This window comes from Portunus trituberculatus, chromosome 30, assembly GCF_017591435.1.
Source record: "Portunus trituberculatus isolate SZX2019 chromosome 30, ASM1759143v1, whole genome shotgun sequence".
Lineage (NCBI taxonomy): Eukaryota > Metazoa > Arthropoda > Malacostraca > Decapoda > Portunidae > Portunus > Portunus trituberculatus.
In genome coordinates this window covers 3,257,044-3,283,730 of record NC_059284.1, presented here as the reverse complement: position 1 = coordinate 3,283,730, position 26,687 = coordinate 3,257,044, and the positions used below count along the sequence as shown (strand labels likewise).

Below are 26,687 nucleotides of genomic sequence, written 5' to 3'. Positions count from 1 at the left end.
GAGATTCATTAATTTTCAAAGGGCAAAGTTCATGTTGATTAAAAGTAATATTTTACATCTTCATGTACAGTATAGAGAAATATATCAATTACTTGTTATATATATATATATATATATATATATATATATATATATATATATATATATATATATATATATATATATATATATATATATATATATATATATATATATATATATATATATATATATATATATATATATATATATATATATATATATATATAGAGAGAGAGAGAGAGAGAGAGAGAGAGAGAGAGAGAGAGAGAGAGAGAGAGAGAGAGAGAGAGAGAGAGAGAGAGAGAGAGAGAGAGAGAGAGAGAGAGAGAGAGAGAGATTATGTGACAAGAAATAAATTATAATAGGTCAACAATCTCCCTAAATACAACACAAGTCTTCCTGAGGACACCCGATTCTAGTCCTAAATGAGACAGTGGAAATGTCGTGGCAGGAGAGACACGCCTAGGCACACTCCACCACCACCACCACCACTTCACAGACCCAGTGGACTTGCCTCACCCTCAGCAAACACTGAGGCACCAACACTTAACGCTTCAGTGTGTGCAATGTGTGTGCGTGCATTTACATATATCTTTAAGTGGCTCATAGCACATTATATTATTGTATACCGACATAATGCACAGCAGTATACTGTATAACAATTATGGCAGAGTGCCACAGCATACAAAAGACTAGTATAGGTCAGCAACAAAGCAAGGCCATTGTGACTAGGTGCTTGTGTTGTGATAGTGAACAGCTGTCTTCATAGAACTCTTCATAACAGACTTCTTCACTTGTTTATCACAGACACAGATTGCTCAGGTATCATCGAGATTCAGCACAGTGAGAATCTTTACAGTTGCAGTTTATCACCAATGATTTGATTGAGGATGGTGGACTGACTCAATACCTAACACTTAACTCTAAAACTTGGTAGTGCAGATGTCCACCAAAAATCAGAGCTTGCCTTGTGTTGTGTGGGAATACAATGGCACTTTTAACTCTGCAAAAGCTATCAGCTATGTACACAGCCTCTTTGGATAAAAATCTGAATAAATATTAAAACTATTTTTCTAACTAGTTAAAAGTTTTCTTTCTTTTTGTCATAAATCTCCACACACAAGATGGAGGACTGCCATAAACTACTTTGTATTACTACTAGTTAAAACATCTCATTGTTCCTCCCATTAAAACGAAGCAAAGGCCTCCTCCTTTCAGCATCTGCCATGACACTGCACCTCTCACAACCTCAGGACAAGACTGAGGGTTGGAGAGTGTACTAGGGTGTCTCACTGTTAGCAGGACGTGCAAATGTTTACTGAGAAAGCAGCAAATGCAAGATGAGTCTAATGCTTCAAGGCCAATAGTTGTCTAGCAGTATCTAAAAATATCCTTTTCGTTGAGAATAGCACATTAAGTACAGATAAATAGTGTGAAGAAATATAGATATAAATATATTGCTGAAACATTCAGCAACTTCAACAATAAAGTCTTGCAAAAAGTTTCAGCTCCAGCTACACTTAGTTGGAAAGTAACTTCTAATTTGAGATTTTTTCAAAGGGTTACATTTAGCCAGAATACTTGGTTGATTCAACATGTTCCACAGTCTTGCCATTTCCACGGGCACCACCTCATGGCCCATAATCACCTCCTTGAACACACAGGGACTGTTGGCCCGGGGCTGGTAGCTGAATCCGATGTTGTCAGACGGCCGAACTCCAATCTTTTTGGCACAGATTCCGGTGAGGAAGACGTCCTCTAGATGGAAATAAGGTGTGGTCACCGCAGTGTCCAGGAGAGACTTGACCAGGTCCCCAGACATGACGTAGCCCGTACCGGAAAGATAGTTTGGGTACTTGCCCTCTCGGAACATGTAGCGCGGCGTGTACCACTTGGACCACTGGTTGTGGATGGGCCGAGCACCACAGATAAGGGTGCCGGCCAGCAGGGAGGTGGTGGCTGTCTTGTTGAGGAGGCTGTACTGCAGGTTAGGCACGTTGAGAAAGATGTCGTCGTCTACCTTCATGACGTACTGAGCCTTGGCACAGTGCCGCTGGACCCACTTCAGCATGAACACTGTCTTCAGGGTCAGATTGGTGTACGAGTCCACAAAGTCCTCCACCAGCACGTCACCAAACCGCCGGCTTTCCTCCACCACAGAGTTGCTGAGTGGTCTGTCCCCAGCAGCCCTCCCCAGCAGGAACACCATCTTAGCCTTCCTGGGCGGTGGAGCATGTACTGTGAGGACGTTGAGCTGTTTCTTGATGGTCTTGTTGTTCTTCTGTGGTGGCTGAGTGGTGCCAGCAAGGACCAGGGAGAGGTCAGTGCCGGCCCACTGTCCCCATGTCCTCCTGATTGTGTCTCTCTCCAGGCTGTTGTTTATGGCACTGGGAACCATGATGATAACAAAGGGGGGGTCTTCACACAGCTTGGTGGGCTGGAGCAGTGCTGTGTGGCGGTCGGGCCTCACGTACACAGCAATGTCTCGCTCTGCACTGGAGGTCCAAGCAAACAGTGGAGCTGAAAGATATTGAAAACAACTATAGCACCAATTGAATCATACAATTCCACTTTCTTCATGTAACATTGTTATCACGAGCCTTTCATACAATGTTTCATAAGTTTAATATTTTGCACTGAAATTATTCTCTCATTACTTTGACACAGCTGTGTTTGAAAGGTTAATCTTAGTACAAACTACTGAAACTTCACAATTTTCCCTGTATTACATTACTGTTGTACAAATCTTTCCATTGAGAATATAAATGTTAACCTACTGAGGAGTGTGCTTTCATTATCAAGGCAAGTTAAAATTAGCATATGAGGATAATTGGCATTCAAGCAGATTGGCAGCAGGCGGTGAAAGCTATGAAGACTAGCAAAGAGTGGCACTCTCACACAGTACATACCCAAGCGGCCTTTCCAGCCTAAGCATTTCAACATGCCAGTGTTTAGAGCAGAAGCAGAGATGCCAAGAAATGCCACGCCACCACAATGACACCAAAAGTAGGCAAATAAGGAGAGTGGAGCATTTACATGTCAAAATATGGAGTTGTCTGAAACTAAAATAATGACTTTGTATTATCAACATTACTTCATGAGCAGAGCAGTAACAAAAGATTGTTCAGAAAACATGTCATCATCCTGCCATGTACATTATTTTGTGGAAGGCAATGACAGAATACTCTGATGCTGGACAGAACACAGCTGAAGGAAAACACAGAGTGAACAAAGCCAGGCATGCCACAGGTAATTGCTGAAGCTGTGAAGTGCACAGGTACACTACTACCACCACACACAATGCTGACACAAGCCTGCAAGACACAAGTGTGGATTGAAGACAAACATTCTAATAGTGGGGCTGATTCCATTTGAGCAGTGTTTGATTGTGGTTTGCATGGGAAGAACTGTGAAAGCAGAGGGTTATGTAGGCCACATCAAAGCTGGCACTGAGTGTGAAGAATGACTGGTAGCAATGATGACTCAGTGCAAATGTCCGTGTGTCTAGTAAATAAATACATGATAGAATAATTACAAAAAAACTGTATGTATACAGGAAAACCCAATCTTACAAAAAACTGTCACTCATTTACAATTGAAACACTGTCACACTGAACACAACAACACAACATTCAGTAAATGGAGACACTAATACGTACATATAAACAGATGGACAAAATAAGTGAAGCACATACCCCTCCACACAGCAGCTGCATCAGTCAACCAAGTGTGATGAAATGTATTAATGACTGACTGCATAAATCACACTGTTAATCTGCCATTGCTCTATCACCAAGCTGGATTACATTGTTTCCTATTCATGTTGTTGTGTGATAGCCTTTGACTGGAGGCTTGATATGTGTATGTGTGTGTGTGTGTGTGTGTGTGTGTGTGTGTGTGTGTGTGCGTGTGTGCGTGTGTGTGTGTGTCTGGGTAGTGGTTTAGTATTGACATTATAATGGAAGCAAGCAGTAAGGCATGCAGTATTTCATGTTACTGGTACTTAGGTTAGGTTGACATATCATAAGCTAGGCGATAAATTATCTCTATGGCAAGATAACCTTTCACTGCCACTAAGAAATAAACCCTTAGTGAAATAACTTACTTGGCTTTCGAGGAATTAAGTTGGCCATTTGAAAGAAGATGAAGACAAACGCAGACAGAACCAGGAGAAGGATGAAGACAGGCTGCGAGCACCCTGACCGCCTCCCAACATAGGTCCGCTGGATGGTCCGGCCAAGGCGTCCACCTCCCATCTGCACCAAAACTCATATCAATGCTAGCAGGTCCCAAAGGCCAGCCTGTGTGAGACTGCCGGCCTGGTACATATAGGTTGCATTGGGGTATAGACTGATTTTAACCTCTTCAGTACCATGACATGTTTCAATATTCATTCTGCTTACTATTTGGTGATTTCATTCAGCTTCAGAAATTTATGTGGGAATTAAAACAGTGAAGACTCTTGCTATTAATCTTCTCATCTCCATAGACCCACCCTAATGTAAAAAAAACACTCTAATTATAACCAAAACTCATGGTAAAAATGCATCCCAGTACTGAAGGGGTTAACAAGCTCTAGTGGAAGTCATTGGGGTGTTCAAGGGCGTTTTCATGCTTCTACACCTTCAATGGCAAAAACAATGAGAGTAAGGTACTTCAAAATACAGGCCAGTGCATGCGAGTATATCATCACTAAGGAGTGTATTGATGAAAGATTTGTGTGATGATACTGTGTAATGGAAGTCACGAGGTAAATCCAAGTACGTATTACAATGCACGATTTGATGACAACAATATTTATACTGTTATATGTTGAGAAGTCACTGATTCTCGAGAAGCTGAGATTACACTTGTCTGCAGATGAGGTGGTGTGATGTGGTGGTGTGGTGATGTGGTGGTTGGTGGTATGTCTGCACACTTACTGCCTGGTGGTGGCGGTGGTGGGCATCATTTCCATTGCTCTGGTGACTTTTGGATGCAGGAAGGGAAGCTAACATCTCAGAGTGGCATGCCATCACTTGTTGCTTAAGAAATCTAGGCACGTACAAAGAAACAAATACAATGTAACTCAAGGAAAGTAGATAAAGCCATGACTGTAAAACTTAGTCCATCATTGTTGAGAAAAAAAGAAAAGAAAAATGGAGAAAATTGTTGCATAATTATATATGAGAATAGTCCATATTCCATGTACTTAACCTGAGTGCATAAGCAGAGACTAACATTCTCAAAACACCACTAAATGGAACAGAATTGTGTAGATAAAGGAAAGCTGAAGATAAAGTAAGTCAACTGTTCTCATTGACCTTCATAGCCTAGATGCATAAACTGTGTGCAAGAATCAAGGAGTAAGTAAATGTATGGTAATACAACTGATAAAAGTTTAGTAAGCATTTGTGGATCTTAACTTCTTTATATAAAGGTAAAAATATACTTGCTTTTGGATCTACCATGCAGAAAAAGACCTTGTAAAACATACCATGATGCAAGTTATTGTTAAATATATAATAGAAGCTAAATTTGAGATAAGGAAAAGAAATGTACCCACAGTGTTTGAGCTGATGAATTAATTAATAGCTGTCCGGATGAATATCAAGGTTAGGGAAGATCCTGGACTTCATCTGGGCCCTGAAAAATATGAAGCAAGTTAAACCCTTCAGTACCATGCCACCTTTTTATATTCAATCTGCTTACTATTTGGTGATTTTATACAGCTTCAGAAACTTAAGTGGGGTATTAAAACAGTAAAAACTATGGCCATTAATCTACTGACCTTCACAGACCCTTCCTAATGCAAATACAATCACCTCATCATACTCTAAAATCAAAGCAAAAGTGTGTCCCAGTACTGAAGGTGTGAAAAGCAACACAAAGATAGCAATACACACACAGAGTGGCCTGTGGTTCCCCAGCAATGCACAAGATTTACTCTGACCAGGGCATGGCTGTGACCATCACCTAACCCCACACCAGTACACCAATTGTGAACTAGAAGCATAAAAATAATGCTAGGATTTATTAGGATAATGCTAGGATTTGCAATGACTGAGAGGAACAGAACCTGACATTAGTGCTGGTTAGGTTGGCTAAAACATTCATCACTTTCTGAAATATGACATCTTGTTCTTAAACTTTTTGAGAATATCCAAATTTGGTTTCCTGCAGCCTTTAACCCCTTCAGTATCATGATCATATTCATTTAGCTTACTATTTGATGATTTTATAAAGCTTCAGAAACTTATGTAGGGGATTAAAATAGGGAAGACTCTAGCACTTAACCTTCTGACCTCCATAGACCCTTCCTAATGTAAATAAAATGGTCTAATCACACAAAAATCTCAAGGTGAAGACGTGTCCCAGCATTGAAGAGCTTAATATCCTGCTTCCCCACTGGACAGAGGAGATAAGATGAGATCGGATGTATGGTGTTAATCCGCTGTTTCATCAATTAGGATAGCATGGCACGAGGATATGGTTATCAGACAACAAATTAACAAGGTTGGTGACTAAGAAAGCTCAGGATAACACAATAGGAGATGTGGGTGGGTAGATATTTCTTGCCTCTCATTTTCTTTTTTTTATCATGGATGTTCCCCAAAAGTTGTGTTTTCACCTTTATATTTTTCTAGTTTCTTGCCCCATGACCTCCCCAACATTAAAACTCTCTCTCTCTCTCTCTCTCTCTCTCTCAGCAGATCCCCAGGCCTGCTTGGGGCAACATACATCATGAACTGCTAATGGTAAGCTATGCCAAGATTATAACAGTGTAATATCAAATTCAGTTTAATCCCTTCTGTACCATGATGTGTTTCCTTATTCATTCTGCTATTTGGTGATTTTATAGAGCTTAAGAAACACTTGTGTGGGATTTAAATAGTGAAGACTACGGCCAATAATCTTCTGACCTCCATAGACCTTTACTAATGTCAATGAAATGGTATAATCGTACATAAATCTGAAGGTAAAACTGCGATCCAGTATTGAAGGGGTTAACCTAATTAGCCGAGGTAGACATTGCCAAACCTTTGTAAGTTCAGCGTACCATGGAGTGATGGAGACACCAGAAAGTTTAATTACTGCTAGGAATAACATAACATAACATAACATATAACATAAATAATAGGATAACAAAGGGCCACCAGGGCCCATCTAGGTTATCCTGTATCAGTTGCACAGCGACCTCGTCATCAGTACTTAAAGATACACTTACAAGTACACAATACATTATATAATAATTCTAAATATTTGGCCCATTAACAGGGCTAAGTCCTGCAGCGAATTCCTCTACAATTTGTGGTCCCCATACATGGGGATCATGTCTTAATTAACCATAGTAAATTTCTTATAAAAACTATCATGCAGTGCTATACATAATTATAAATCTAATAAATTTAAGTGCTTATCTAATCTGTTTTTAAACATTGTCAAACTAGTGCTATTTACAACCGTCTCTGGCAATGCATTCCAGAAGTCTACCACCCTATGACTAAAGAAATATTTTCTTATATCTAACCTGCAGCCTTGCTTTCTAATCTTCTTGCCATGATTTCTAGTCCTATTTCCCTCCTCTAAGGTAAAGAAAGATCTCAACATCTATGTAGTTTGTATCTGAGAACATTTTAAATAACTCTATCATATCCCCCATTGCAAGCCACATAACCTGCTACTAGCCCCAGTGAAGGACACCACTGGCACTCACTTACTGACCGACCTTACGCACCAGAACTAGATCATCAGTCTGCCTTCAGTCTAGCGAGTTGAGTTAGCGCACCACACTGCTTGGTGGTGTGTCAGGCTACCTGGAGAGTTCATTGTGGTGTAGGGGAGCCGTGGTGGTGGGCGGCTCTGCACGGCGGGAAAGGATCAGCTGGCGTGTAGCTGTGTACTGTACTTCACGGGGTTGTCCACTCCCCAATCCCCTTCAAGGCCACTCTCTCTCTCTCTCTGTGGTGATAGATCCAGGGTGGGGGCTGAGAGGGCTGAAGTCCCCTTTTTTTTTTTTTTTTTTTTTTTTTTACAATTATGAGCGGGGTTGTGGGGGTGTACAGTGTGCATGGTGCACACTGTACACTGTAGGTAGGGGAAGGTGCCAAGGTGGGGAGAGACGGACCACTTAACAAAGTATTGAATCTATAAATCACATTTATATTATTTTTTATAGTTTGTGGATTTTTTTTTTTTTTTTTTTTTTGTTATCTTTGAAATCCTCACCCGGTTCACAGTTTTTATAGGAAAACAATGAAGCACAAGAATTTTCAAAATAATAATTTTTACTGGGCCAGAAATAAAATCATGGGGGTAAGATGGACCCCCAGGGGTCAATCTTACCCCGCGCAAACTGAATACGAAGAAACAAATCCTAATTGGCATAAAGCACAAATGAAAATTTCTTCCTCGTCTTCATTGTATGCTTTCACATTGCCTATGAGCCAAATTTATTGGTACAAATCAAAACGACACACACACACACACACACACACAAAAAAAAAAAAAAAAGAAAAAACTCCCTCATCATCTATCCCTGCACAACTTAATGACATAAATTCCACACAAAAACCTTTTCTTGAGCATCATCACCACCTATCCCTGCACATTGCTCATGAGTCTGGCCAGCTTTTGCAATTATAACAACAAACCCATGCACTCTTCCCCTCTTATGGGGTCCATCTTACCCCATTAGTAAATTTCAAATGTCGAAACGTTTATCAAAGTATCTATGTTTACTATGCCAATTTATGGCATATATATATATATATATATATATATATATATATATATATATATATATATATATATATATATATATATATATATATATATCGTGTATACACCCACGGGCATGTATAACAGATACTAAATCATTATAATAATTATTTCAATATAAAACAAGCAGTGTCTTACCTTGCGCGCGTATAACATCAGCACTGCATAAAATGATAATTTTTCCCCTGTGAACTTGTGAAGCGCAAGTCGGCTGCGCAAGGGAAACTTATCGTTCCTACTTGCAGTGATATCATCATTGTTGGGCGACGAAGGAAATCTAGGAGTCAAATTTTGAAACTTGCTCTTAATGCTTGGATTTAGAAGGGGGGTTCCGTCTTACCCCATGGGTCCGTCTAACGGTCTAACCCCATGCACCTTTCCCTATATGGAACAACAATGTATTACCAAGCTATAGATTTTCTGAAAAGCCTGCATCAGATTCTGTGACTTAGTGTGAGTGTTTGCATGAGTTCAATACTTTCACGTCTTTACGAGTAGGGGATGTCTAAGGGCTCTACATAGCCCTGCTTGTCAATAGGCAAGCGAAAAAAAAAAAAAAAAGTAGGGGATATAAAAGAGAGGCTGTCATATCGGCCCTGCATCCTGTTATAATACATTAGTTACTCCTCACTGCAGTTACAGAAATTGGGTATTAATAAACCATTAATGCTATTATTACACAAAAATAGCCCTGCATATGACTTAAAAATACCATCAAGATTGCTAAATTGCAAAAAAAAAAAAAAAAAATGTCGGGCGGCCTTACAGCGTCAGCCCCACGAACCACCAATCTCAAAGGGTAGCTACTTTATCTTATAATTTCATTAACAAAGACTTTTCATACACCAGCAAGTTAGAATAATAACATTGAATTATGCTTTTAATTTTAAGTGCACATGTGCAGCAATTCATGTTGTATGTACTTTTTTTCTACACATCGATTTCCAGATTAGCTAAGTCACCCCTTTGCCCCAGGAACTCTGAGCGCTGATAGGTGTCTACGAGCCTAGCTGCTGCGAACAGGCTAATTCAAATTCCCAAAATTTGACCCTGGATCCGCCACTGGGCTGTCCCCACTTACATCAATTACTACTTTTTTTTTTTTTTTATATATAGTTATGCCTTCAGAGTTTCGTGCCTTTAATACTGCAAGTTGAAGGGCAAACTAAACTATTATCTTCACTCATTCACTAATAATCATAGACAATAATCTCTCTCTCTCTCTCTCTCTCTCTCTCTCTCTCTCTCATTTACCTTCACCCTGGAGTGTGGCCAGAGTGAAGGGTGGCGGCGACCTACGAGGCTGGCTGGCTGTGTCCCGCTGTGATGCAGCTGCTGGTGGACCTGCAGGCATAAAATACATCAGAGTCTGTGACTTACTTTGAGTCTCTGAATCAATAATTTCTCATCTTTACTTAACATCCCGTGTCTCAGACCTCCTTGCTCACAGCGCCGCCCACCGCGTAGTGTAGTGATTAGCACGTTCGGCTCACAATCGAGAGGCCCGGGTTCGATTCCCGGCGCGACGAGGCAAATGGGCAAGCCTCTTAATGTGTGGCCCCTGTTCACCTAGCAGTAAAATAGGTACGGGATGTAAACTCGTAGGGGTTGTGGCCTCGCTTTCCCGGTGTGTGGAGTGTGTTGTGGTCTCAGTCCTACCCGAAGATCGGTCTATGAGCTCTGAGCTCGCTCCGTAATGGGTAAGACTGGCTGAGTGATCAGCAGACGACCAAGGTGAATTACATCTGTCACCACGCCCGCGCCAAGGGCAGCATAACACACCCACATCTCACCATTCCTCGTCTTCTGATGGACCTGACTTAATATTACCACGTGATAGGACGCGAGGGAATAGCAGTAACAAGTAGACCACAGTGAGTCAGCATGGTAGGGCTCGATCACTATCTATTATGTCTCAGTATAACTTTTCCGTCGCTCTCATTTCATCGAGACCTTTCCATGCTTGTGTATTGCGGAGATAGGCTGCACTCGCGTGAGAGGCGAGCGATGCGAAGGCAGGGTACATTTGGAGGACAGATTGCTAGTTCTATATGTGATTGGTTTTCTTTTCTTGTTTATTTAGGCGGCTCGCACACCAACACAACTGGTTGCTTGAAACCAGTTGCATGCAACCATTCAATGCAAATACATAGAAACTGTTATGTTCACCGGTTAAACTGGTAAGATTGGCATCGGGGAGCCGGTGAACAATAACAATAAAAAAAAACACTGCAGGTTCAAACTGGTGAGGAAATGCAAAGGGGGCACTTTAAAAAGCTATTTTAATAACCCATAATGAAATTGACACACATATATAACATGAAACACAGATATATAACATGAAACACAGGAAAATGACATACACATATACATATAACACAGTAATAAATACAACAATAAAGAACCCAACTTAATACCTAACAATAATCCTAATCCTATATGGAGGCAATGTGGAAAACACGGACGAGGGGAAGTGATACTTATGCGGTGTCGCAGTGGTGAAGTGCTGGGTGATGGTTGATCCCACGGTAGACCCAAGAGGCGTTGTGTTCACTGGTTGAGGCCTGGATCTCAACTGCATTCCAGAAAGCCAAGAGCTGGCTCAACACTTCCGGTTGAGTCGAAATGGGGCCGCGTGAATCCAACTTCGGGACAGTAGCGGGGCTTCATGAAACGGTGACGTGGAGGGTTCATGAGACGGTGGCGTGGAAGGTTCACGAGACGGTGACGTGGAAGGGAGGCGGAGAGGTGGCGAACGAGGTAACAAGCGGAGGAGGTGATGGTAGTAATGTATGTTACGGGCGGGCCGTAACATTTCCTCCCCCCTAAGACCTCCGTAATGGGCTCATGAAGGAGGTGAGACGGAGATCTTGATAAGGCGTCGGCGATGATGTTGTCCACCCCCTTGATATGGTGGACTTCCAAGTTGAAGGGTTGAGTTAACAAGGCCCACCTAAGAATGCGTTGGTTTCGGTTCTTCATGGCGTGAAGGAAGGCCAGAGGATTGTGATCGGTGAAGACCTTCGTAGTTTGAGGACCAGGATGAAGATAGCACTCAAAACGTTGGAGCGCCAGGACGAGTGCCAGAGCCTCCTTCTCGATGGTGGAGTAGTTGAGTTGATGTTTCTTCAGCTTGGCGGAGTGATAGGCGATGGGATGGAGGATGCCGCTTGTGGGGTCCGTTTGTAGTAGGACAGCACCACTCCAACTCCACTCGCGTCCACTTGTAGATGGAAGGGGCGGGAGTGATCCGGCGTCCAGACCACTGGTTCCGAGGAGAGAAACGCCTTGAGGTGTTGGAAGGCTTGGTCACAGGTCGGGGTCCAGTGGAAGGGGACGGAAGTGCTGATAAGGTCCGTCAGGGGGGCGGCCAGGGTGGAGAAGTTCCTACAGAATCTTCTGTAGAAACCAGCCATCCCCAAGAACCTCATGAGAGCTTTCCTGGTGGTAGGGACAGGAAGCCAAGGATGGCCTCCACGTTAGCTCTCTTGGGGCGAACCTTGCCGTTCCCACCACATGTCCCAGGTAGACCACCGTAGACTTCCCGAAGGTGGACTTGGCCAGGTTGATTGTAAGCCCGGCTTCCTGCAACCGACCCATCAGCCTCCGAAGACGGGTCAGATGTGTCGCCCAGTCGTCCGCAGTCACCACCAGGTCGTCCAGATATGCAGATGTTCCCTCCAAGTCCTGGGTGATGTAATTTATAGCCCTCTGGAAGGTGGCGGGAGCATTAGACAAGCCGAAGGGCATCACTGTGTATTGGTATAGTCCGAAGGGGGTGATGAAGGCGGATATTATTCGGGCCTCGTCCGAGAGGGAATCTGGTAGTAACCTTTAAGTAAGTCTATAGTGGTTACAAATTTGGCTACTCCTATACTATCTATAAGGTCCTCTATCAAGGGCAATGGGTAGGAGTCTGGCACCGTCACTTTATTTAATTTCCTGTAGTCGGTGCAAAATCGACTACTACCATCTGGCTTAGATGTTAACAGGCAGGGAGAAGCCCAGGAGATATACTAGGTTCTGCAAGGTGATGACAGAGCAGATAGTCTACCTCTTTTTCATCAAGTCTCTTTTAATGGGTGAAATGCGATAGGCTGGTTGTCTTATAGGCTTGATGTCATTAGATATTAATGTTATGTCATGTTGGATAGTATTACAAAGTCCTGGAAGGTCACCTGTGATTTCAGAAAAGTCTAGCAATAACTTTTAAGATCAGACTGTTGTGAAGGTGTTAAGGAAAGAAACACCTCATCAAGGTTGGACATGATTTGGCTGTTTGAGGGCGTCCTTTAGGTGACGAGAAGAGGAATTCGATGTCGGACTCTTCCTCGGGGGGCACAGGACCAGACTCCTTCCCTACCAGACATACAGGTACAGTGCGAGACAAGTCGTCCTCTGGTTCTCTGGAGTGGTAAGGTTTCATTAGATTAATATGAACTAGTTGGGAATCCTTACGACGGTCAGGAGTGTGGACCACATAATTTAATGGACTTAGTTTTTGAGCCACAACATAAGGTCCCATGAACTTACTGTGAAGAGCATTGCCTGGAGTGGGGAGAAAAAGTAAAACCTTGTCTCCTGGTTTGAAACTTCTCATGACAGATTTGGGAAGAGAATTCTGTTGCATTTTAGTTTGAGATTTGAGGAAGTTTGATTTAGCAAAGATCTGACTTCACTGATTTTATTCTTAAGGTTACTGATGTAGTCAGACACACTGGGGCTTGAAGGAGTATTTTGAGTAAACCATTGATCCTTTAATATTTTGAGAGGCCCCCTGATCTGTCTACCATAGAGTAATTCAAAAGGGGAGTAACCTAAAGAATCTTGAGGAGATTCTCTTAAAGCGAAGAGAAGGAAAGAAATACTTTCATCCCAGTCTCCTTGATGCTCCAAGCAATACTTCTTCATCATGGATTTTAATGTTTGGTGAAACCGCTCCAGACAGCCTTGGGATTGGGGGTGGTAAGCCGAGGAGGTAACATGGTCGATGTTTAGCTCATTCACTATCTGTTGGAAAAAATTGCTACCCTTGTCAGACTGAATTTGTTTTGGAATTCCTACCGAGGTGAAAAAATGTATTAGATGTTTTACAATGGTCTTTGATGTGATGTTCTTAACAGGAATGCTTCAGGGTACCTGGTAGTGGGATCCATGAGGGTTAACAAATACTGATTCCCTCGTTTGGTTTTGGGTAAGGGCCCTACGCAGTCTAGAATGATCTTTTCGAAGGGCTCCGTCTGAACTGGAATAGGCGTCAGAGGAGCTGGCACAAGGCGTTCGTTAGGCTTACCCACAATTTGACATATGTGACATGTTTTTACATAGTGTGACACATCCTTTTTCATTCCTAGCCAAAAAAAAATGTTGAAGAGCCTTCTTGTAGGTTTTTTGGATGCCTAGATGACCTGACAATCCATCATGAGCTAGTTCTATAATGGCTGGTCTTACAGACAAGGGGATGACAACTTGATGTGTTTCTGACCAGGTGTCTAGTCTGTAGGCACGCATCAGGACTCCTTCCTGATAATAAAAACAAGGCAATTTAGACATATCCTTTGTCTCACTGGCAACATGTCTGATCCTAGCCAAAGAGAGATCCTGTTCCTGAGCATTAATCAAATTCTCCTTTGAAATGATGTTATTGTACAAGTTGTCAGTTGAGGCAATCATTGGTGGAGGAGGTGATGAAAGGGCAGGGGACTTGGACTGAGACCTGGTGACTGCACACACTGGGAAGAAGTGAGGGATGTTTCGTCCAGGGTCTTAGTGGGACTTTCTGTTAAGGGAGAATCAAGAACAATTAAGTTTGGAACAGCCAAGTTACCCGCAAGATCATTACCCAGTACAAGATGTACCCCGGTACTGGCAGTTCACCAGGTTTAATGGCTACCTCAACCTCTCCTGAAATGAACGGGCACTGTAAGCTAATATTAGCCAAGGGATAGGAGAGCTGTGATTCGAGACCTGTAAGGATCACCTTCTCCCCAGTGAAAGCCTGTTTGATGTTAGGGATGACATCTTCCCTTAAGATGGATTGGGCAGCACCTGTATCACGCAGAACCTTGACATTTATTGCCTTGTCTTTACCATCAGTCAGGACACTTTACCTTGATACATGTACGAGTCATAAAGTTCTAGAGGAGAGTTGACAGGGTTAGCTAGGGCCACTGGTTTCTTGTTCTCAAATGTGTTAGGTTTAGGGGCCACAAAAGAAAGTTGACGTTGAGAGGCCTTGCAATTTGGGTGTCTACATTTTTGGATCGTGTGTCCTGGTTTCTTACAGTATGTACACCAGGGGGAATTATATGCATTTGGCGAGAATGCGGTCGGCTTACCACCCGCGCCCCCAAAACCTTCCCCAAAGGAGGACCTAACATTAGATAGTGAACCACGACCTCTACTACCCAGGGATCCCATCAACAAAGCAAACGCATCAGCCACTTTAGCGGCAGACATAAGTTCACTCTCTCCCCGTTCTTCCACATGCCTCAGAATATTAAAGGGTAACTTGTTCTTCCATTCTTCCAGGACCATTAGATTGAGCAACTCCGAAAAGGTGGTAATGTTAAGGGCGGCTAACCATTTCTTAAATTGTCTTAGTTTCTCACTAGCAAATTCAACATAGGTGTGAGACTCTGGTTTCATATACTTTCAGAACTGTTGTCTGTATCCATCAGAAGTGACCTTTTGTTTCATGGTTCTTGTGCAGTGTAGTCGTCCTCTTTGGCTTGGTTTGCTTGTTCTCCTGATTCTCTTGAGCCATTTTCCGCGCATGCGCAGTGAATTTGACAACGCCTGAGCGTCCTTAGCAACCCGATGATACCACTTCAGTAAACCACCACACAATATATATTTTACAAATGGCTAAGAATTCACAAAACAACCTTCAAGGCCTTAATACCCAGATAATTGATGGACCAAAAATGTTAGAGGATAACTCCACAGTACCAACAGTACAACCCATAGCAACAAAGGAAGTGCCACCATTATTATCAATTCAAACGCAGACTCTGGTAGAATCATCGCCTGAGATACCAACTAGGGATTTTTTAAACAAACACTTTCGTAAGCCAGACCTGCAAAAGAGATGCCGTGAATTGGGACTGACAAATGTATGGACAAGTAGCAAAGGCCAACTCATTGACATGATAATTGAAAAGTCACGGCCACCTTCCAATGATATTGCAGGTGAAATTGTGGACACACCACCATCATCCAGCCACTCACCGCCTGCACCCAGTGATGTTACGCAAACTATTTCTCCTGACACCCGTCAGCAAGTTAACCTAGACCATGGCAGAGTGGACATACAAGATATCGTCAGAAAAATCGAGACAATCATGACAAAGCTAGAAACTAAAGATTCTGAAATTGACTTGCTAAATACTGAAGTAAAGGCTGCTTACCACACGATCGAACGACTACAAAACCGTATGGCTGAGTTGGAACAGCATCGTTGTGGGAGTGACGTACATCAACATGAATCGCAAACATTCGCTACTCCACCTAACAACTGGCTCCTCCTTGGAGACACAAATTTACGAAGATTTTACGTTCTGATCTCCAAAGTAATATCCAGATAAAGACCATCTTTGAGGCAAATATGGATTTACTCAAATGTTGGATAAATGAGAAACTTAATCATATTCCATCTCAGTGCATATTATATAATGGAATCACAGACATACTTGAAGAGAAGCCACCAATAACGATACTGAACAACTTAAGTCTGCTGGTTGCTGAATTGAAGGAAAAAAATAGTGAAATGAAGGTACAAGTTTGTCAAATTGTATCACCTCCTAGTCCTCATGAAATACAAGCAAAAGTACAATATAATGAACAGCTAGTTAAATGGGGTGAGGCTAATGGTATAAATATAATTAAAACGGCTCCTTCATTCACACTGAACACAGGCGAGACAGATGACCTGTGCTTCGAAACAAAAATTAGTAAATATCCCACGTTAAACAGATTGGGAGCGATCAAGTTACTAAGTACCATCAAAAGGCAGTGCTTAGATTTTCATCTCAGCAGTAATTGGGAAGATATTAAGAAGAATATAAACACACATACACCTCAACGAAGTGAAAATAGATACTTAGGTCACAACCTTAGATCAGTTAACCGAGAACAAGCCCAAACCACTGGATTACGCGGCCAGACAACCTACGCAGGTATGGTTTCCCTATGTTCTCAGAGCAAAACAACACAACAAGGTAACTCATACACTCAGAAGTCTCCCACCCATCAGTTCCTGACGACTCCTAAACCGCGAGGTTCTCTCCATCTTACACATGAGACAGGATGGAGAAACGAGGAGGACGTACGCAGCCCCGATCTGCATGATATAGCCCTCAGGAGAACGCCGGAGGACAGATACCATACAGCCTACAATCAAGCCCGCGCCAATACTCAACGAGAGGGCAGATGGACGACTCCTAAACCGCGAGGTCCTCTCCATCTCACACATGAGACAGGATGGAGAAACGAAGAGGACGTACGCTGCCCCGATCTGCATGATATAGCCCTCAGGAGAACGCCGGAGGACAAATACCATACAGCCTACAATCAAGCCCGCGCCAATACTCAACGAGAGGGCAGATGGAACGGAAACCACCCAGTGCAGAAACATTATACTCCGGTGATTGAAACTCAGGAAATGTATAATGATAACTCGTATGGTTACAGAAGTGTGAGAAATAGATATGCTAGTGAGAGAAACAAAATAGGGTGTTACAATTGCGGTGAATTCAATCATATACAAAAAAACTGTAGGTTCGACCACAAAATATTATGTGGCAACTGTCAACGTTTTGGTCACAAGAGTCGTCCTCTGTCATTAGTCTAGATGTACCAAGGCCGAAGGAGTGGAGGATGTATGGGTAAAGATACAGTGCAGGAGTGGCCGGCCATCATCATTGGTTGTGTGTACAGACATCCCAAGGCCTTAGCCACATCATTTGACTATATTGAAGAAGTTTTTAGGATAATATGTTTGCGTGAGAAAAGTGTTTTTATCCTCGGTGATTTTAATGATGACATGTTGACACAAGGCAATAAAATCAGTAAGTTAATAAAAAACAACAAGTTGACACAAATAATAGATAAACCTACAAGAACAACATCAACATCAGCTACGTTACTAGACCTTATAATAACTAACAATCCAGATGTCATTTTATCACAAGACGTTGTTCCTCAAGTCATAGCTGACCACGATTTAATATCTGCTGTTTTAAATATAAGAAAGCCTAGAAAACTGCCTTTGGTAAAAACTTTTCGTAAATTGAAGAACTACGATAAAGACACTTTCTGCTCACTCCTCCTTAATAATGTTCATCACATGAAAAATATACTTTTAACTGATAATGTCAACAAACAAGTGGACATTTTTAATGATGTTTTTATCAATTGTCTTAACATGTGTGCCCCTCTTGTAACTAAAGCAGTGAAAGGAAAACCTACACCATGGATGAATGATGATATTCGTGAGGCAATGAAACACCGAGATAACTTACAAAGTGAGCTTAAAATCGACACGACTAATTCACAGTTACGGGAGCGTTATAAGATAGCTAAGAAACAAGTAAAGCAATTAATTAACAAAACTAGGACGGATCACTATCACGACCGTCTTAAAGACAGTAAAGGGAACACTTCGGGAACATGGAACATCATTAAAGAAATTATCTCGAGTCAGAAAAATAAACATAATGCCTATAACTTTGAAAACCTAAGTGAGAAAGCCGAAGAGTTCAATAATTTCTTTGCTACGGTTGGAGAATCCACTTTTAAACGCTCACAGAAAGAACTATTTAATGAAGGTAAATCTATCGCCCAACCTCCTCAGTCAAATATCAATATTGTCTCTGCTTTTAGACCACAACCTGTAGATACTAATACCATTATTTTAACAGTCAAAGATCTTAATGCCACTAGCTCTGTCGGCTCTGATGGCATAAAGTTAAGGTTTCTCACAGATGCGCTTGGTGTAATAGTTCCTTTCCTCACGTGTATAGTCAACACATCCTTGGTAACGGGAGTGTTCCCTGAGATATGGAAGCATGCACTGGTTGTCCCGATACATAAAAATGGTGACTCTGACTGTGTGAATAATTATAGACCAATATCTATACTACCCATTATATCGAAAGTACTGGAAAAAATTGTTGCTAAACAGCTATCATGTTACCTAGAATCTAACAATTTATTGTCTAAGAGTCAACATGCTTTCGACCAAAATTATCTACTGAGACTGCCCTCACCACCCTCACAGATAGACTATATGAAAACATGGACAACAAGAAAATTTCATTGTTAACTTTGTGTGACCTCTCCAAGGCATTCGACACTGTCAACCATAAGATCCTTTTACATAAATGCTCTTTATTAAATATTGATTACTTTTGGTTCGATAACTATTTGAAAGATAGAAGCATGTCAGTTCGCCTTGAAAACAATATTTCTAGAAAGAAAAATATTAGCTATGGGGTCCCACAAGGCTCGATCCTTGGTCCAATTTTATTTGGTATTTATGTAAATGACTTACATGCACATGTTGACTGTTTCCTGACACAATATGCGGACGACACCCAATTCTTACACTCGGGAACTGTTGAAGACCTTAATCAAATCATAAAAGACACTGAGAACACTCATGATAAATGTCGAGATTACTTTCTTAAGAATGGTTTGATGTTTAACTCCTCAAAAACTCAATGTATTTTTATAGGAAATCGGCAACTGCTATCTAAAATTCCACCAAACACAACGATAAATTTTAATGGGAACATCATACACCCATGTAATCATGTAAAACCTTAGGGGTTTATATTGACCGTTTTATGCTGTTTGACGTCCACATTAATGAGTTAAACAAAAAAGCAATTGGTATTTTGATGTATATCAGCAGAATAGGTGACAAATTAGATAAACATACCAGAATTATTGTTGTACAGACACTTGTTCTAAACTTAATTGAATATTGCATTAGAATATGGGGGTCTACAAGCAACACGTTAATATCTAGTGCACAGAAATTGCAAAATTTTGCCGCAAGAGTAGCAGTGGGAGGAGTAAAGAAATATGACCATGTATCTCCATGTTTTGAGGAACTGAAATGGTTAAGATTAAAACAGAAACATGTATTTGATGTAGGTGTCACTATTTTTAAAGTTTTACGAGGATTTTATCCAGAATGGTTTTTAGCCTTAAGCACCAGACAAGCAGTCACTAGCAGCATCACCAGACAGAGGCACAGCTTGTATGTGACGCGTTCTAAGACACACAGTGGAGACAGACGCACTGCTGTACTGGGAGTCAAGCTGTGGAACGCTCTCTCGACCTTCCTCACACATGCGCCCTCTCTTAACACTTTTAAAGCTAGACTTAAGGATTTTCTCCTAACAAGTAATGTTTAAGTTTAAGATAGGTTTATACTGTCATTTTTAAAGAAATGTTACCTTTTATGTCTGTTACACCTTATACTCGTATTCTTATCATACCTCATTTTATGTATATGAATGTATTGTTTAATCATGTGTTTTTCATTCTACTGTAATTACTGAATATTTATTGCAATTTGAGTAATAACCACATCTGTGGATAATAAAATATCTGAATCTGAATACATTCTTAATGACCTCTTTAGTCATCTGAGACGTGATGGGAACATCAAAATGTTTAGCGATGGTCTTCCATTGGTCCTTCTTTATATTAGCATCTTTAAGTTGTTCCAGAGAAGGGTCGGCACAAAAATCTTCAACGTTAAACTGAGCGGAAGCCATATTAAATAGATGTTAAACCACAACAAAAAAAAATGATAAGCGAATTACTTAAGTGAGGAACTTGGCAGAGTGATAATAAAGGCAACCTTGAAATTACCTAGATTATACTTAAGTAAACACTTATGAGTACAATCACTAATGAGGGTAAACTAGAGAGTTACGGCATTAAGAGGGATCCGGATTACTCTAGTTACGAGACTTGAGAGTGAGGAGCGAATTGTACTGAGACTTGTTATTGATAAGGAGGCGGATTAGTCTGAGAGACTAGTTAAAATGGCCGATTCTAACTAGCGAGAAAAATGATCCGCGAAGTGAGGGGATTGAGGGTTCGCATGAACATATGATGATCCCAACACTTGGATAACACTTATTACACACCTGCCTATGTGCAAAAAATAGAGATAAGTGCTATCGGTGAACACGCCTTTCTACCTGGTTTCCTGCTCTACCACTGCTATGCGATACCAATGAAAGTCACGAAGCACGTTTAACCCAAAAGGAGCCACTTGATCGCACAAAGGTAAATTTAAACCACACGCAGAGTAAGTCACAGAAAAAAAACACATCAAAGTCACAACACCACAGAAACACAAGCAATCACAGAAAAAAGTCACTGGAAAAATGGAACACTGAACATGGGTTATAATGGTCCTGTCACGGTCGCCAATTGTTACGTTCACCGGTTAAACTGGTAAGATTGGCATCGGGGAGCCGGTGAACAATAACAAAAAAAAAACACTGCAGGTTCAACTGGTGAGGAAATGCAAAGGGGGCACTTTAAAAAGCTATTTTAATAACCCATAATGAAATTGACACACATATATAACATGAAACACAGATATATAACATGAAACACAGGAAAATGACATACACATATACATATAACACAGTAATAAATACAACAATAAAGAACCCAACTTAATACCTAACAATAATCCTAATCCTATATGGAGGCAATGTGGAAAACACGGACGAGGGGAAGTGATACTTATGCGGTGTCGCAGTGGTGAAGTGCTGGGTGATGGTTGATCCCACGGTAGACCCAAGAGGCGTTGTGTTCACTGGTTGAGGCCTGGATCTCAACTCGCATTCCAGAAAGCTAAGAGCTGGCTCATCACTTCCGGTTGAGTCGAAAGGGGCCGCGTGAATCCAACTTCGGGACAGTAGCGGGGCTTCATGAAACGGTGACGTGGAGGGTTCATGAAACGGTGGCGTGGAAGGTTCACGAGACGGTGACGTGGAAGGGGAGGCGGAGAGGTGGCGAACGAGGTAACAAGCGGAGGAGGTGATGGTAGTAATGTATGTTACGGGCGGGCCGTAACAAAACGCGCACACTGAGTTGCATGAAACTATAGTTGCATGGAACTACGCAACTGCAGTCTCATGCAACTTGCCAAAATGGTTGCATGCGATCCAGTTGCGTGTGATCTTTGGTAGAAGACGGTCTGTGTCACTCGCTGTGCTATCTGTCACTTGTCGTGTCATCTGTCTGTCCATTTCAGATACCTTTATATGAGGGCCGACTAGTTCCAGGAGTTGTTGAAAGGCAGGTTCACTCATTCTGTAGAAATTTTGAAATTTCTCAGGGTCTCCATCGAATTCTTTGGCCAATTGGTAACAAGTATGATTCTTATCTGTTAAGAGAGGATGGATCCAGTACTTTCTTTTCTTTTTCTTATTTTTAAGCCACCACCAAAGAACACATACATCTTCGTCGTCTGACATTTCGAATGCAACTAATAAATGAATAGTTGCTTTGGTGTGCGGCTAAGCATGCAACTGGTTGCATGCAATTTATCACACGCAACTGGTTTCAAGCAACCAGTTGCGTTGGTGTGCGAGCCGCCTTAAGGTACCTTTTGCATGCAGCGATCGTTGCGATGATCGCCCAGCGATCATCGCGGACCACTAATTACATGTATTCCTATGGGGCTGTTTTGCAACGAGCGATCATCGCTACAGTCGCGAGCGAGCATCGCTGGCTCCAAATAATCGCGCGGCTAGGGGGTGAATATAATCGCAGTCGCTAGCGATTATTTGTGGAGGGTGCGTGTCATCATGGCTCCCAGTTTTTCTCCTGAAGATGATGAAAAACTAGTGGAGGAAATTGCAAAACATCCCTCACTGTGGCAACTTTCACATGCCAAATATAAGGACCTATTTTTCCAGAGCATTGCCAAATCAGTGAAAAAGTTACCACCTCACCTACAACACCGTGCAAAGATGGAAACACTGAACACGCTCGGTAAATTGGAGGCGAGAATGCGTCCTTCATTTCACCTTCCAAGTTTTGGTTACCACCCTTCTCCATCTCCTACACCAAGTTTAGGTTCAGGCGGTGTTCCCACTGAAAATAATCCTGAGTTTACACCTCCCAGTATACAATGCTCTTACTCTCAACCTGTTCATTGTTTTCCTCAACAGCACGAGCCAACTTCTGGTAATGCTTTCACAAATAATACACTTGATTATAATTCTAGCAACGAGTACCTTACATTACCAAATCATTATATATGTAGGCATAGACGGTTTCTGAACTTTGTACTAAATCTTTTAATAAATGTGTTCAATATCACTTGGTAATTACTGATCCTAAATACAATTCGATACCTTTCATTAAAACTCTTCAATTACTCATCCTAAATACAATTCAATACCTTTCATTAAAACTCTTCAATTACTGATCCTAGATACAATTCAATGCCTTTCATTAAAACTCTTCAAAGTTAAAATAAATAAGCTGCAAAAAATAGAATTACGTACTTACCTCAATGTGATGGCAAGTTTCTCTTCAGGCGATATTGGGTAAAGTTTTACGCCCCAAGACTTCTTGGACATGTCGTCTTTTATCAATTCAACCAGGAAGTCGAACTGTTCTAAAGAAAGTCGGAAAAACTCTGCAAACTTCTTGGGGTCTTCACGCAGGTGGTTTACAATCATTTTCTTATACATTCCCTCTTCACTCCTCAATTGAAACATAACATGTGTCTTAGCCCTTTTCCTTCCATACATTTCGAATATTAGTTCTTCGTCTTCAATCTCTGCAGCTAAAAGATATTTAATCAAAAGCCTTCTATTTTTACTCAAAGCCATTTTCACTCACGCCACGTGATGCTCTCTCCTCAATAGTCGCACAAACACTGACGCCGTCGCTGCATGCAAAATGGTCAGTGCTTCCATGAGTTGATGAAATCTTACCCTAGATTTTTGTCGATTTTACCCTAGATTCGAGTGTTTTACCCTAGATTGTCGAAGTAGAAAGTGTCACTTATTCGCAGGTAACATCGTTAAATGGGAGAGATTGTAGGCACCAATCGAAAAGTTAGCAACACCCTCCTTCTCCACCTCCTCTCAAATAACCATAAATACCACCACAGTGGAACAGTGTAACATCATAACATATAACATAAATAATAGGATAACAAAGGGCCACCAGGGCCCATCTAGGTTATTCTGTATCAGTCGCACAGCGACCTCGTCATCAGTACTTAAAGATACACTTACAAGTACACAATACATTATATAATAATTCTAAATATTTGGCCCATTAACAGGGCTAAGTCCTGCAGCGAATTCCTCTACAATTTGTGGTCCCCATACATGGGGATCATGTCTTGTTTAACTATAGTAAATTTCTTATAAAAACTATCATGCAGCGCTATACATAATTATAAATCTAATAAATTTAAGTGCTTATCTAATCTGTTTTTAAACATTGTCAAACTAGTGCTATTTACAACCCTCTCTGGCTATGCATTCCAGAAGTGTACCACCCTATGACTAAATAAATATTTTCTTATATCTAACCTGCAGCCTTGCTTTCTAATCTTCCTGCCATGATTTCTAGTCCTATTTCCCTCCTCTAAGGTAAAGAAAGATCTCACATCTATGTAGTTTGTATCTGAGAACATTTTAAATAACTCTATCATATCCCCTCTTATATATCTCCTCTCAAATGAAAACATGTTTAATTCCTTTAATCTATCTCTATACTCCAGGCGCTTTAATGCTGGTATCATCCTAGTTGCTCTTCTCTGAACTGCTTCTAACATGTTGATATCCTGCCTATAGTGGGGTGACCAGGCCTGTATGCAATACTCTAAATGGGGCCTAACATAAGAATTATATAAGCTACGCACCACTTCCTTACTTTTATAACTTACATTTCTATTTATAAAACCCAGGATCCTATTTGCCCTATTTCTTGCTTCTAAACATTGCTTTGAAAATTTCATAGTCCTGTCTATCACTACTCCTAAATCCTTTCCTTCCTCTACTGCCTCTAGCCAACATCCCTCCATCTCATAGCTAAAGTTTGTGTTGTCTTTACCTAAATGCATAACATGACACTTTTTAGAATTAAACTCCATCTGCCACCTGTCTGCCCATGCTATCAGCCTGTCCAGGTCTCGTTGTATTCTGTAATTGTCCTTTTCACCCTGTACTGCACATGCTATCTTAGTATCATCTGCAAACTTTGATACTTTGCTACTAATTCCTATATCTAAATCGTTAATGTACACCAAGAAAAGAAGAGGCCCTAGCACTGATCCTTGGGGTACCCCACTAACCATTTCCTTCCACTCAGACATTGCCCAATTTAATACTACTCTCTGTTTCCTATCAGAAAGCCATTCACTAATCCAATCAACTAACCTACCCCCTATCCCATGTAGTCTCAATTTGTACACTAGCCTCCTATGCGGTACCTTATCAAACGCCTTGCTAAAATCTAGATATATAACATCTATGCTATTTTCATTATCTAACTCCTTGGTAATATATTCTAAAATATCGAGCAAATTTGTAAGACAGGACCTCCCTGATCTAAAACCATGTTGGGTATCTCATCATCACCCTCATCACCAGCATTATCATCATCAACATCACTGGCATCATCATCAACGGTCTCATTATCATCCTCATCACCCAGCACATTGTCACCAACCGACATGTCAACACCCACCCGACATGCCACACACATACGAAGCTCGCCTCATCAGCACACACGCCACATACCACACAACTCCAGACAACACACACAGCTGCATGACCCTCGTCATAACAATATATATAAAACAAATTACCTTATAGAATGGAAATGAAGTTATTCCTTATGATTATGGGAAGAGGCCACCTTCACGTAGATTCCAGCTGGTATACAGTTTTAAAATAGCACTACAGCCACTACTGCGGCTGTTCTGTGTGGACTCGTCTTCGCAAGTGACTGACTCTGTGTGTGAACTGTGATCTAACCGTCCGAAGGTTAGTGTAACGCGTAGTAGACGGGTCAGTGGAGACTGGGGAGAAAGGGATTGGGGTGGGGGGGTGAAGGGATAATACAAGTCACGGGGATGATTGTGTACATGAATCGAACATGAAAGAAAACCAGCCTGCCACCAGACTGGCTCCATTCCAAACACACCTATCCATAGACGGCAGATTACCCTAAAATTACCCTAGTTTATGCATTACCCTAAACACTACCCTAAGAAGGGTCCAATTACCCTAGTTTAGGGTATTTTACCCTAAAATGGAAGCCCTGAAAATGGTCTACCAGCGATGATCGCGATCATCGCAACGATCGCTGCATGCAAAACGTACCTTTAGACCTATTTTGATCACGTTGGAGACGAGCGATGCGAAGGCACGTACTACTGTTACTACTACTACTACTACTACTACTACTACTACTACTACTACTACTACTACTCACCAAAAGACGGTATTAAATGCAAACTCGAGAGGTAAACGACTCAGCCACTTTTTTTTTTCTATGTTGTGGCCTGTATCACCTGTAGGTAACTTGAAGAGTATTGAAAGCGATAATATGCCTCCGCCCATTAGTGGCGCAGGTAATTCTATCTATAGTAGTGCCCATTTTAGGGCCCATATCACAACCCCAGTGTATCTTTGATGTAACCACCTAGAACCTGGTAGAGCAAGAGCCAGGGGTCAATTATTTATTGGAAGTGACCAGGTGTTTGAGTGTTATTTCCTTATAGGGTATGGCTTGAAGTATCAGAAAAGCCAATCCTTAAGGTTAGCCAGTGGTGGACGAGGTCATGAGGTCAGGTCAAAGTTAAACTGCATGCCAAAATTTTACGTCTTAAAATT

At 41.4% G+C, this 26,687-nt stretch overlaps 1 protein-coding gene across 6 annotated transcripts; it reads right to left on the bottom strand.

Moving 5' to 3' along the window:
• Positions 1-290: 290 nt before the first annotated feature.
• Positions 291-25,784, bottom strand: LOC123510731 (beta-1,3-galactosyltransferase 1-like). 6 transcript variants are annotated; one of them, XM_045266069.1, is made up of 6 exons: positions 25,658-25,784; positions 10,036-10,125; positions 5,567-5,646; positions 4,944-5,055; positions 4,127-4,277; positions 291-2,541 (listed from the first exon to the last, which is right to left on the bottom strand). In XM_045266069.1, the coding sequence occupies exons 4-6, from the start codon at positions 5,034-5,036 to the stop codon at positions 1,526-1,528; spliced, it is 1,260 nt and encodes a 419-aa protein (XP_045122004.1). In that variant the 5' UTR covers positions 5,037-5,055; positions 5,567-5,646; positions 10,036-10,125; positions 25,658-25,784; the 3' UTR covers positions 291-1,525. The 6 variants fall into 6 exon arrangements, with proteins under 6 accessions (XP_045122004.1, XP_045122001.1, XP_045122002.1 ...); XM_045266066.1 differs by lacking the exons at positions 10,036-10,125; positions 25,658-25,784 and adding an exon at positions 7,818-7,958; XM_045266067.1 differs by lacking the exons at positions 10,036-10,125; positions 25,658-25,784 and adding an exon at positions 7,739-7,955.
• Positions 25,785-26,687: the final 903 nt, after the last annotated feature.